This window comes from Chanos chanos, chromosome 2, assembly GCF_902362185.1.
Source record: "Chanos chanos chromosome 2, fChaCha1.1, whole genome shotgun sequence".
Lineage (NCBI taxonomy): Eukaryota > Metazoa > Chordata > Actinopteri > Gonorynchiformes > Chanidae > Chanos > Chanos chanos.
The window spans coordinates 13,301,583-13,314,845 of NC_044496.1; the positions used below are offsets into that span (position 1 = coordinate 13,301,583).

At 41.3% G+C, this 13,263-nt stretch overlaps 1 protein-coding gene across 1 annotated transcript in view; it reads right to left on the reverse strand.

Moving 5' to 3' along the window:
• Positions 1-1,460: 1,460 nt before the first annotated feature.
• spon1a (spondin 1a) overlaps positions 1,461-13,263 on the reverse strand; it is a 70,465-nt gene continuing 58,662 nt past the window's right edge. Inside the window, exons 7-16 of the mRNA XM_030794215.1 lie at positions 13,096-13,160; positions 9,061-9,262; positions 7,865-8,005; positions 7,087-7,162; positions 6,568-6,750; positions 4,079-4,249; positions 3,511-3,678; positions 2,747-2,911; positions 1,753-2,019; positions 1,461-1,654 (exon numbers count right to left, since the gene is read on the reverse strand). Coding sequence (XP_030650075.1) covers positions 1,461-1,654; positions 1,753-2,019; positions 2,747-2,911; positions 3,511-3,678; positions 4,079-4,249; positions 6,568-6,750; positions 7,087-7,162; positions 7,865-8,005; positions 9,061-9,262; positions 13,096-13,160 — 1,632 coding nt within the window. The remainder of the gene's footprint in view (positions 1,655-1,752; positions 2,020-2,746; positions 2,912-3,510; positions 3,679-4,078; positions 4,250-6,567; positions 6,751-7,086; positions 7,163-7,864; positions 8,006-9,060; positions 9,263-13,095; positions 13,161-13,263) is intronic.

The following is a 13,263-nucleotide window of genomic DNA, read 5'->3' on the forward strand; positions in this document are numbered from 1 at the left end:
TCAGAACGGATGCGACAGTAACTAACTACACAATACCTCCATCTAGTGGCAAAGCATGAAACGCAACTGTTTCTATATAAAATACGGTTTTGAACATACATTTTATAAAAGATTTTTTCATTATCACAATTGATGCATATCATATCAATCATAAAATTTGTATTTGCTTGATGATTAACATCACAAAATAAATTAGACAAATTCTCACATTTACTTTTATTGTAAAGGTGAAATATCCCAAAAATATTAATTATTAAGTTGGAGAGAGAGACGAAAGACAACTATAAAACATCTACACAAGACTTTGGTAAGAATTCTGGGTGACATTCTTATCAAAAATCCACATGAAAAAAGAGGGAAAAGAAAAGCATTAAAAATCTAAACAATGCACAAAATCATAGAGATTCCATTGAAACATCCTACGTTACAGCTGGGTAAAAAGACACAACAAGAGTTGTTCGTCCCAGAAACAGTATTGTTTTGAGGCATAGAAATTGCTGGAATGGCTGGTTACCTGTGCTTTTAGTTAAGGAATATGATACACTACTAAAGAAATTATCACAGGATATAACAAATCTATTACTTATCTGATTGGTGACAGCAAATCTATTAAATTATTTCTTAATATTATATTAAACAACAACATGTTTACAATAATCTTGCAAAAGCACTCTATATGCAACAGAGCTAGTTTGTACACATGGAAAAATGCATCTTAACTGGGATGCCTTATGGGATGCCATAACTAACTGATATTTGAAATGACCAACCACAATGTTTTCCCAAAATGGCTATAGGTTTGGGACAGGACTGTAGTGATTTAATGATTCCTGGATTTAGTAAAAAATATAGCTGATCTGAGCGGATATTTTCTCAGTTGATGGTGAGAGATGATGACTGAAACACCATTTTCTAACAATGAGCAATTTTGAGCAGTGTCAAAAGTTGCCATCAAGAATATTATTCAGTCCACAGCTGCATAACATGCCATATATCTGAGATTCAAGATATTCTTGTTTTGGGTTTTCAAATACTGAGGAGAAAATGTATTTTCCTATTAATATATTGAATAGTCTAAGTATATGTGCGTAAATTCTATCTCTCTAATTCGATTCATTATACAGATGACTGCCTTCTAATCTATGGGCATTCTAGCAGGAAAATCCATCTTATTCTCAAATTCATCAAAACTATTAATATTTTAAACAATGTAAAAGATCTATAAAAAAATGCTTTCAAAAGCTCCCCTCTTCTTACCTTATCAGTACCCCATATTACTTCTTTTATTGTGTGTGTGTGTGTGTGTGTGTGTGTGTGTGTGCGCATGTGCGTGTGATTAAAGTACATCCATGTTAAAAAAAAAAAAAAAAAAAATTATGCACCATGTCAGCCCTACAGAGAGTGCACTATATATCACTAAGTGACAGTAAGCCACACTTATATTCTCCCCCCTGTCCTGTTCACTGCCTACTGACTCCTTCCAACAGTCCCTGGCAGGGATGCACATTACAGGCCCGGATCTCCTTTCTGTCTTTGCAGCTCGTCAGCTGTGAACTCTTGAACCTTTTCTTAGCTGTCATTAGCCTCTCCTGGATCCCTCCGCCGCATGACTTGGTGCAGTCTGTCCACGCAGACCATGGTTTCATCTTACATCCTGTAGAAATAAAGTGATGAAAGATTAAACTCTGAAAGTATTAATGAAACTGCAGTTGTGCGGGTCAACATGACGATGAGTGCAGTAATGATATCTACCTGCGTGCTCATCCACAGTTTCCTCTCTCCCCTGCTTGTTCTTTCTCTTCTTGCGGGCCTCTTTGCGTCTCTTTCTCTCGTCACTGTTGGCGCTACCCTGGTTGCACTTCCTGATCTTACACTTCTTCCTTTGGATGGTCTCTGGGCATGGGTCACCACCAAACTGCGGTTCCAGCTTCACCATCCGCATCCGGATCATGTGACCCTTCCCGCAGGATTTGTTACACTCAGACCACTCGGACCACTCCGAAAGCATGCAGTGTGTTGCTTTTGAGAGAGAGAGAGAGAGACAGAGAGGGGGAGAGAGAGACTTTAACAGTAGGATACAATGCACACCGGTGCTATAAAGATGAAACAGAGATAAAGGGGAGGTGAATGACTCAAACAGCAACAGAAGAGGTGGAAAACGAGAGGGATCGATACATACGGAAACAGACAGAAACAAATTATTTAATAAAATGCCAGGAATTCTGCCTCAGTCAATATAATGAATTCATTTTTCAAGAGGGAACTCATCCATCAACAGTACAACAATTGACATCGTTGACCTTGACATTTAGATAGATTCTGCATTCAGTATAATACTTTGCCAATGAGCTAACAATGAACATGTCAACATAGGGATGAGCACACTAAAACTCCAAGTAGAATCATATTCCAGCCCTAACATTAGTGAAATGAGGAATAATGGTCTTTCCAAACAAGTCCGACACAGTGAAAATGATGACTAAATGACGACTAATTCATTTCTCTCTTCTTTTCTGTTTCATTCTGCTTTGCTTCCCTGGACAACCACCACTTGATAGATATTTTCCTTTCAATGTATTGTGTATTCTGTCTTTTTTTATCATCACCATATAACAGATATATACTGTACATCCATAAATAGATTTTTTTTGTGTGTGTGAGTGTGTGTGGGTGGGGATTTGTGTGTCTGAGTGGTTGTGTAGCTATGTTATGTATCTGTGAGTTTGTATACCCTTATGGTACTCACGGCATTCCGGCAGCATGCATTTCTCCACTTGCTCCAGTTCCTCTGAGCACTCTCCCAGTTCTACAGGTGATTTGAGCATGCGCTGACGAGTGCGTGTGCCTTTGCCACATGTCACACTACAGTCACTCCAGTCTGACCAGGGAGTCAGCAGACATGGGATGGTGTCTGTCCAAACAAGCAATTCAATCAATAAAACACTTTCTAAAGGGCAAATCCAACTGCCGTGACTGTCCTCAAACTTAAACATTAGTTAAACATTATACATCAGTGTTGCTCCTCTTGTAACTAAATGTACTTCATTCATTCATTTTCTAAGACGCTTATCCTAATTAGGGTTGCGGGGGGTGCCGGAGCCTATCCCAGTGCTCACTGGGTGAAAGGCCAGGAAACACCTTGAAAAGGTCACCAGTCCATCGCAGGGCAGACACATAGACAAACACATTCACACCTAGGGGCAATTTAGTATCTCCAATTTGTTTGACTCACATGTCTTTGGACTGTGGGAGGAAACCGAAGCTCCCAGAAGAAACCTACACAGACAACATGCAAAATCGACAAAGAAAGGACCCTGGCTGCCCGGCCGGGAATCGAACTCAGGACCTTCTTGCTGTGAGCACTGTGCCACCGTGCCGCCAAACTAAACGTACTTGATACATTTAAATTCATTTAGCTCTTAACTGAAAGGCATAAACATTGTATGTGTGTGTGTGTGTGAGTGTGTGTGTGTGTGAGAGAGAGAGTGTGTATTTGTGTCTAGAACGTACGACATTCTGGCATCATGCACTTCTCCACTTCCACAACCTCTGCTCCACAGATGGAGCCATCTGAGGGAGGCATTTTGACCATGCGTTCCCGCCTCTTCATTCCCAACCCACAGGTGGCACTGCAGACATCCCACTCACCCCATTCCGTCACCAAGCAACTACTGGGTGCTGCCAGAACCACAGAATACAACGCACAGTCAGAGCATAAAGCAACATTCATACTTAATACAACTCATGATGTAACCTCTTAATAGTTCTCAGTGGGTTGTGAAACATTACTCTCATAATCAGTCACGGTACCAAAGTCTGACTGAATTTACAAACAACAAGAAACCAAGACTGTCATTGGCCGTTTTAATGGGATTCTGAACTGACAAGTTGAGGGAGTGAAATAGAGTAGGGGCAAATATGAGGATGGGCACCAAATATGCTAGCCAAGCTCGGCTGACCTGTTTAAGCAGAGTAGCAATATTTTGGCCGTACAGAAGACAGTTTGGCGGTGAATTTCAGTTTCATGTGACTATGAAGTTTCTGCATGTAACTCCTTGGGGTGGGAAGGTGTACTCACAGCAGTCTTCATTAACGGTGCACTCCTCTGTCTCCTCAGTAGGCAGAGTGCAGGTGTAGCCATCCTCTGGAAACTGTTTCACGTACCTCTCCCTGGATCGCACACCTGCCCCACACGATACGCTGCATGGTGACCAAGTAATCCACTCAGACATCATGCATGTAGAGGCATCTGGACGGGTTGAGGAACAAAGAGATCTGAGCTTTATCTTGTCTCTCTCACTCCCTCTCTCTCTACCCTATCTCTAACTGTAGACAACCTCTGCCTAGATCAAGCAAATGGAACCACAAAGAATTTCTGTGACCAAATTCTAAGTTTATGAGAAAATAATGCTACAAGACTGAACAATGCCAAACCAAGACATCACAAGAATTAGTGACCTAATCACTGAATGTTACGCTGTAATTTATTTTTTTTTAACTACACGTAGACCTAAGCATCAATTAAATGTTTAACTGTCTATTTTTTTCATCAGAATAACTGAAGATCTGTCTCACAATACAAGGACAGCATCCCACTGATGCTCCTCAAAGGTTTATTCTGACATAAGTCTGACTATCTGCTGACATGAGTCTACCTTAGGTGACCATGCTGTAACTATTCTTCAGCCCCATCTGGTCCAAACGGCTGTCATTGCTTAGTTATGCTCAATAAAGCAGCACTAATAGAATCATTAATAAAAAGCCTTGAGTAAACATAACATCCCAAAGGCCTCCTGTATCACTCCAACCTCAATTATTAATCGATAATGGATGTTAACGGCCCATTAAATACTGAAAGAAGCAAAGCCCCAATAGTGCATTATGTCTGGGGCTTCGGGCCCGTTCATCAAAAGTGTACTGAGAGAGGGACTATGGGGAGAAAGAGAATCCGAGTCCCAGTCATACTAACTTTGGCCCTTAATGGAACGATCCTGGGAGAGAAACAGTATAATTATCTAAAGAGGAGTTGATAGGAGTTGATGTTTTACTCTGAGGAAAAACACTCAGGGAAACACTGATGAAATAATTTCATAATGTTGCACACATATAATCATTTTTCATATGTTGCAATCTGTCAGCTAACATTTCATACTTATTGGTTTTTCTTCTGGGGTTTTTTTGCAACACTGCTTGAATTGCAAAAATGTATTCCATTTGCATTTACTACAGAACAGCTGAATAACAGATCTAAGTGTAATTTAATGTGAAGGATCTTCACAAGTCATTCTATTAAAAGAGGCATTTTGAGGATACTAACATCCTGAAGGGACTTGGCACTGAATAAAAACACTGAGGTGCCATAAGGGATAGAGATGATCTGAAGTCTGATAAATGTCTTAATCTACTAACACAGCGATAACGCTCAACAGAAGAGATAACAGAGCAAGACACTCCAGAGGTCAACAGATTCAGGCAATACATTTCAAATGGGAATTCATCTGTGAAATATAAACACACAAGGCCATAAAACAGAAAACACCCCAAGGAAGACACCAAGATGCAACTTCTCTCTCTTCTCACATACACGGAGAATGGCTCATTAACAATCCTTACTATGAGTTAAAATAGAAGCTTTAGCCTTCAGTTTAAAAAAAATAAATAATAATAATGAAAAAACATTTTACGTCCTCGTTTAGGGGTTTCAAACTGCTCTCATAAACACATCTTTATACAGCACTGACTCTAATGAGCCAGAGTTTTATTGATCCTCCAGTTGCCGATGAAAACTGCACAAAACCAGGTTTGACCTTTTAATGTCTAACAGTACAGATCAATGCAAGCAAAAGAGTTGGAGACCTGCCCAAAGATGATGTTCAGATTCAGCCATCTGATAAAGCGCTGTTCTATGACTGCTTCAAGACATTTTCCAAATGTTTCTGTAGAGCAGGGACTCAGGGTGTTCAATCAATACTGCTCTCGGTGTACATAAGTGCTGGAAATGACCAATAACTTTCAAGGCACACAATGATCAATATAACACCATGAAACTACAGGTATGCTTTTAGAGCTACTTACCTCGAGTTATACTGTTCAGGATATAGGTATTTGAAGGGCAATAATGAATCAGCGCATCCCTTGTGATGACTACCTGTCCCTTTGTCCTAAATCCATCTAAGCCTTAATTCCTGTTGAAATATCTCCAATAAACTCACAGTCTCTGCACTTAGACACAGAGTGTCCTGAGATGCATCTCATTTCTCTTTGATTTTTCAGTTTCCCTGTTGCCTTAAAGAGGATAACCACTCAAACTCTACATTTTTACCCCCAACCTAAGGAGGATTGGTTCCAGCTTATGAGTCATGTCTTTGGCAAAGGGAGTTTTCATTGCCACTGTCTGGGGCCTAGTGTTCTGCAACGCTGCTTTATGGCAATCTATTATTTAAAGCACTTCAGCACACTTCAACAAACAAAAATTGTCTAGAGCATATACAGGTCACATGTGCTATGTGCTATATAAAGGTCAGAGTGCTCTGTATGGTGCTACTTGACTGCATGCTGGATCCTCACCCTCGTCGCTACAGCCTGGGCCCATGCAGGGCTCAAAGTCCTGAGTGTGTGGGCAGGGCACACTGAGATCCAGCTGGGCTTTTAGCATCCGCTGCCTCATACGCTTGCCCTTTTCACAAGTCGAGGAGCTGCACGCTGACCACGGGGACCAGTTGGAGTATATACAAGTTTCCGGTGTATCATCTGATATAGAGGCAGATATAGAAAAGTAAGGCTTAGATATAGATCACTGGTAAACAAATGAAGGGAAGGATGGAAGAGGGGGAGGGAAGGGGAACATATAAACACAGTAACTGTTTATAGGGCGTTTTTTTTTTTTTTTTTTTCGTTTGTCTTCCCTCCACCTTTTCACAAAAGATGTCCCTTTCTATGTTGCTGTGGCTGTCCTACAGACAGCTGGAAAGTGAAATCAGTAAAAGTCATGCTAGAGGACACCGGGGCCCAGATAATGGAATCCCCTCTACCAGGCTCCGTGTCTGATCAAGGTCTCTGTGATAGAAAAGATAAAGAGATGCAGACCTTCCTCTTTTTCCTCTTGGGCAATATCTGCTACGATGTCATCCACGTTATCAGGAACGATGTTGCACTGCTCACCCTGACGACACACAAAGTATCAACAACAACATTTGCTTTTCATATTATACACAGAACGATAAGATCCTCCGCTTGCCACTCGATTGCAATCAGAACATATTCTGCAAATGCGCCACTGTGCCGCTGTCTAAGTCCCAGTATCTCTGAGCTCCAGTGTATTATTAAAATGGATTCCTTCTGCAACACCCCAGTGGGTCAGACTTATATTGCACAGTGTATTAATGGTGTATATCCAGCTGAGCATTGATTTAGACTCAAGAGTAAGAAGCATCAATAAGTAATAAGTATTGGTTTTCAGTGGATAGAGTGCCAATGACAAGGCACAGAACAGAGGTTATGCCTGAGTATCTAGCTGCTGTGTAAATGCTATCCAGTGACATTTAAAACACTGGGCCAATAATCCCACACAAGACACACAAAACATCTCAATCTACGGTAGACTATCGACCATACAAGTATCAAAAGGACTGTGCTAAAATCACAGAGGAACCAAAGGGGAAAAGTTTATAAGCATTAACATTTTGTTTCTCTCTGCTCTAAGGGAAACTCTTTTTCTGATCCATTTTTGTTCTTGTACAGTAGCAGAGCCATCAAAACTGTAATAATGCTTGTTCTAATCCTCTTCATGTTTGTCCAAAGAGTTCACTGAAAAGTATAGGTTTGATATTAAAACAAAGAATGTTACAGATATTTGTGAACAAACCTTGCGGGCAATCCTCTCTACTATAACCCTTGCCACGGGGGTGATGGCCCCACCCTCAGGGTCATAGAAAGGGCTCTGAGGATGGTCCAAACTGGTGAGTGGCCGAATCTTCTCCTGGGGTATCGTGGGCTTGTTGGGGGACTGAACAGAGAAAATTCATATAGAACACACACTTATAAATACACAAAAATTTGAACATTTAAATCAACTGAAATAACGCGTCGTGTTTGCCCCGAGCTTCACAATTCAACACTGTACACTTCAAAACACATTTGCAGATATGTAATTAGTTGATTTATCCATCTGTTTTATCGAATTAAATTTCACCTATCAGGAGTTTTAATTATATTGTGCCACGGTGACACTTCCGCCACAGGGCATCATTACAGGCAAAGAGTGTTCAAAGGGGAAGAGAGAGAGTTCCTTTCAGTCCACAGTAAAAGGGTCACCAAAGAAGGCTAATACAACAAACACAGCCAGGGGGCAAGAGAAATTTCACAGCCATCAACTCCCCGCTGAGTGGCCAGACAACACAATCCAGAATGATAATATGTGAACAGTGTACGGCAAACCCTGTAGCTTGAAAGTAGCCCCCTCCCCTCCCACACACACACACACAAACACACACACAGATCAGTATGCAGGAAAACTATAGTTATGGTTCATCTATTTCTTCATTTCACACTTAACTGTTCCATCCCATGTGTGGCGATGTTGTAGGCCACAGTAACAAGTATTAAGTGAAACAGAAGGATCTAGTGAATTTACTTCTAGACAAAACCAATCATACCAGTAGATGGCAGAGTCAAACAGTGAGACAGCAACACATATCACCGCATTATGTGGATAACACCACTCACCCCTAGTGCCAAGAAAAGGCAAAAGGTTATAAAGTCTCGTACTTAAAACATGCATATCTCCCAGTGATTCTCAAAAGGCGTGCCTGCTGAACTTTGCAGTGGGGGCATGATTCTGCTGGAATAATATGCAAACCAGGCACAACAGGGGAGAGAAACCAGTGCCAAACCCAGCCTACAGAATAAGAGCCAAGCAGTTCAACAAGTTCATGTCTGAGGTCTAAAAATGAGTCAAAGATTCCTAAGTCCCATGTTCAAAAAGATCACAGCTCACTAATTTGATTCATCGCTTATGTGTGATGGGGGGGGCGATCGGGGTGAGAATTGCAAGGTTCTGACCTCATAAGTGACCCCACTGTCAGTGCCAGCATCCCAGGGGATCATGTCTTGGACCAGTTTCTGAACCCAGCCACACTCCTTGGTGCAGAGGTCCTCGGCAGAGAGCCCAACGTTCCAGTCTGGGCTGGGTCCCAGCATGGTCAGGAAGGACATGAGATGACGTGTGCGGTCTACTGAGAACTCTGCCGAGGGAGCTGCCCGTCTAAGAGAGGACAAAGACACAGGAGATCAAACACGAAGAGAGAGAAGGTTTAGGAGAGACATAGAGAGAGACAGTAGATAAATAACTAGTGTAATACCAGTTTTATTCTTCTTGTCATATAATTTTCTGTCCATTCAGGTCCAAAATCAGTTATGTATTACCCATTCAGTGGATAATTCCTCTTACGGAGTAACTGTACGCTCTAGGATCCTGCTCTCATTTTCATCCGTGACTTATTTGTTTATTTACTAATTCATTTATTTATTTATTTTTTGACGGATAAAGTTAGCATGTCAGCTGAGCAGCAATTATGTGAATAATCAAGGATATAACTGCTGTGAAATTGAGGACACTGAATAAATATTACAGAAAAAAATAACAAATGACAACTGGTTCTCCCAATTAAAGCTTCAGAAAACTGAAACCACTTTTACCTAACTTCTTCAGTGCAACAGTCAGTTTCAAAAGGTGTTTCAATTTTGGATTAAAAGTGAACAGGGATATAACTAATTTACATTTCTACAGTTGTAACTAAAAACAAACAACACATTTAAAAAATGCAGATCCAAACTCTATTAACACCTAGGAGAAAAAAGACCTTGACACAAAACAACAAACACGATTTTTATGGAAACTCTCTTTCTCTCTCTCTCTGTCTCTCTTTCAAACACACACACACACACACACACACACACACACACACACACATGCACGCGCGCACACACACACACACACACACACACGCACACGCACACACACACACACATGCACGCACATGCACGCGCACACATACACACACCGCACACACACATGCACACACACACACACACACACACACACACACACACACGCATGAACATCAATGTCAAAACCAGTAAAAATAGTGTTTTCTGTTAGTACCACACTGTGTCTATTTTTTTTTCCTTAGGGGTTTGATAACACTTCCCTCACTACCCCTCACCCCCTTTCCCTGGCAATTACAGAATGCCTTTGTGTTGGCCCAATATGGCCGTCAGAGATAAACCCAACACCTCTGAGATTGCTCTAAACTGAGGGTGTGAGGAGGCAACCTAACAGAGGGGGAGCATCAGTCAGCCTCACGTTGTCAGCAGGATTATGGGCTGAACATGTCTTTACACACTCTTATTAGAGTGTGTGTGGGCGTGCAAAGAGAACTACAGATGCTGGTAATTTATTGTGTCCTCTGGGGATGAGGGATGAACCTGGAATGGTCTCCTGCCTGTCTTAAATATCTGTCACTCAACCACAAACATAGCCTCCCTCCCATGTACACACACACACACACACAAATATTTATAAATCCCTGAAAACTACAATCATTAAAATCTCTCAATTTTTCAGTAACTCTCAATTAGGACACATTTACAATGAAACACATGCATTCATATACTCACAGACACATAAATACATTCAGAAATCATTTCATATAATGAGGTGGACAATACTTAGAAGGACCTATAGACCCAACCACTATTTCATTCATCTGTCTCAGTGACAGACACATCAGTCCAAATATAGCAAAGACACATCTTAATTTTCTTCTTTAAGTAAACTTAAGCCAGTGACTCCACCCATTGCAATGTGCAGAGAACGAAACACATTAAACTGTAGACAAACCATGCAGTTAATTTGAGGCTATGCTTGCACTGACAACCCATTATTTCACTGTCTGTCTGTCAGCACACTGCTAATCAACTCAAGCCTTTCTGGAGTTCTGGAAAGTTCCACTGCTAGCTTGTCTCTCTTATGACTATGTGATATACTGAGCGAGGGTATAAGAGAGTGAGAGAGAAAGATATATTGCCACCCCCCCCCCCCCCCCCCCCCCCCCCACCCTGAAGACAGCCTTCAGCTCTTCTGAGAATGGTCCCATAGTGTGAGAAAGATGTGTAGGGATAGAAAGGAAAGTGGGTGTATAAGAACAGCAAACCATTTGGAATGAAAGTTTCAAAAGAATTATCCAACTGAGTTGTAAAAGCTTGCCTTGGAGGCTGTTCAATCCAAGGACAGTGACAAGCAATAGCCAAGGGATATTTCTCCCACTGAACTGAAACGAGTTTATTTTGATGAATTTGAAGGACTACATCACTGCATCACCAGTTTGAAAGACTACATCGCTGCATCACTAATGCTATGTACATGTGTTGCACAGTCCAAATATCTCTAAAGTGATCACTTAAAGTGACACTTGCAAGGCATCTGCCTTCTCACTATGAATGAAACCTTTGGTGTCGTCACACTTGGGCCAATGTGTTCAATTCCACCACTATTTCAGTAGTGAAGACAGTGTCCATTCCCTTCAGCTGGGATTGAGGTTAACTTGGCAAACCTATGAAGCACTCCTGCTAATGACTGTATGTAAATGAGTCTGTGTTGACCTTGCTGCTTACAGCAAAACCTCATATGGCCTAAGTGTGTGTTTTACACAATTTTTTAATGGGTTTTCAAACTCACTTCCTAGCTCTAAGTCCCGGGAGAGGCACTCCCCTATGCTTGCTCGATAATGGATGTAATATCCGCGACATTCCACTAAGCTCTCTCTCTCTCTCTCTCTCCTCTGACACCACCCAACTTCTACCCCATTCCCAGTTCTCTCTGTCCTCTTCTGTGTATATCATGGTTTTCCTATCTTTTCCCCTCCCACTTTCTGTTTCTCTCAAATTAGTCCAGTACAAGTCAATCAGATGTAAAAGAGACAAGAGAATAAAGATCAATATTTCAGTGAATGCTTCATAATCATTGCCTTCAACACTAGTGTGAGTTTTTTTTCTTTTCTTTTCTTTTCCTTTCTGTTCTTGTCTTTTCTTTAGTGTGTGAGTGTGTGTGTGTGTGGAGGGGGGTCTAACTTAATTGACAGATTGCCATTTTAAATAGGTCAGTGTTATGTTATGTCTTGATACATGGCTTCCGTGGGGCAGCCATTAACCTTGATGGAGAAAAACACCCGTGGGTAACACATCCTTCACCAGCCTTACCCTCAAAACAAGCACCCCCCCCCCCCACACACACACACACAAATAGCACAACCGGAAAGAGAACTTCAACAAACATTATTGCGTACCAAATAGAAAATGCAGTTAGTAGGCTAACTAGACGCCTTACAGGCATGTTTTGACTGTTTTTAGCTCACCCTCCTTCCTCTGAAAGCTATCCACTATGGGTCTCTCTTTCTCTCTCTCTCTCTCTCTCTCTCTCTCTCTCCCTCTCTCCACAACCTCCCCCTTCTGTGTGTGTGTGTGTGGGTGTGCGTGTGTGTGTGTGATATGTTTGTTTCGTATCTTTGTGTCTTTGTGCAATTTCTTCCTCACACTTCTAATTTAAAATACATTTTGTGTTTACATTGTAAATGTAGGGATGAATTAATCCAAGCCTACCCTATAGCTTCTATAAACATGACAGCACACTCATTACCTGCCACAAATTTGAGAGATCAGGCTAACAGGCATAGACCCTCCTTATGAGTGACTCATTGAAAACACTTAATTTTCTCTGGGATTCACAATGCATTATTTTTTCAAACAAAGTATACAACACTCAAAAGAAATGTAGACACGCAGATGAAAATGCAGAGATGTCTGCGCACAAGTCCTGCAGCAAGACTTTTTTTTTAGTATAACTTTTATAGGACTTTCAGAAAAGAGCTTCTATGTGACTTTTGGAAAAGTATTTCGCTAGAGCCACCAAACACTGGTTCTGAGGGGAAAAAAAAGAACTCCTCCAGTAACTATTGCATGAGTGTTCATTGTGACTGCAGACTCAGGTCAGAGTGCTGGTGAAACTCAGGTTCACTAAAGGGGCATGAAAATACTTACACGTTTAGTGGCTGCCAGGCTGGCCATTGAGCCTTCATCTTAATGACAGTGAGAACCTCATCACCCTGAAAGGAAAACACAGAATGAAAGCGAAAATATCTCAAAAACCAGCCTTTTACAAATTCTCTCTCTCTCTCTCTCTCTCTCTCTCTCTCCCTCTCTCTCTCT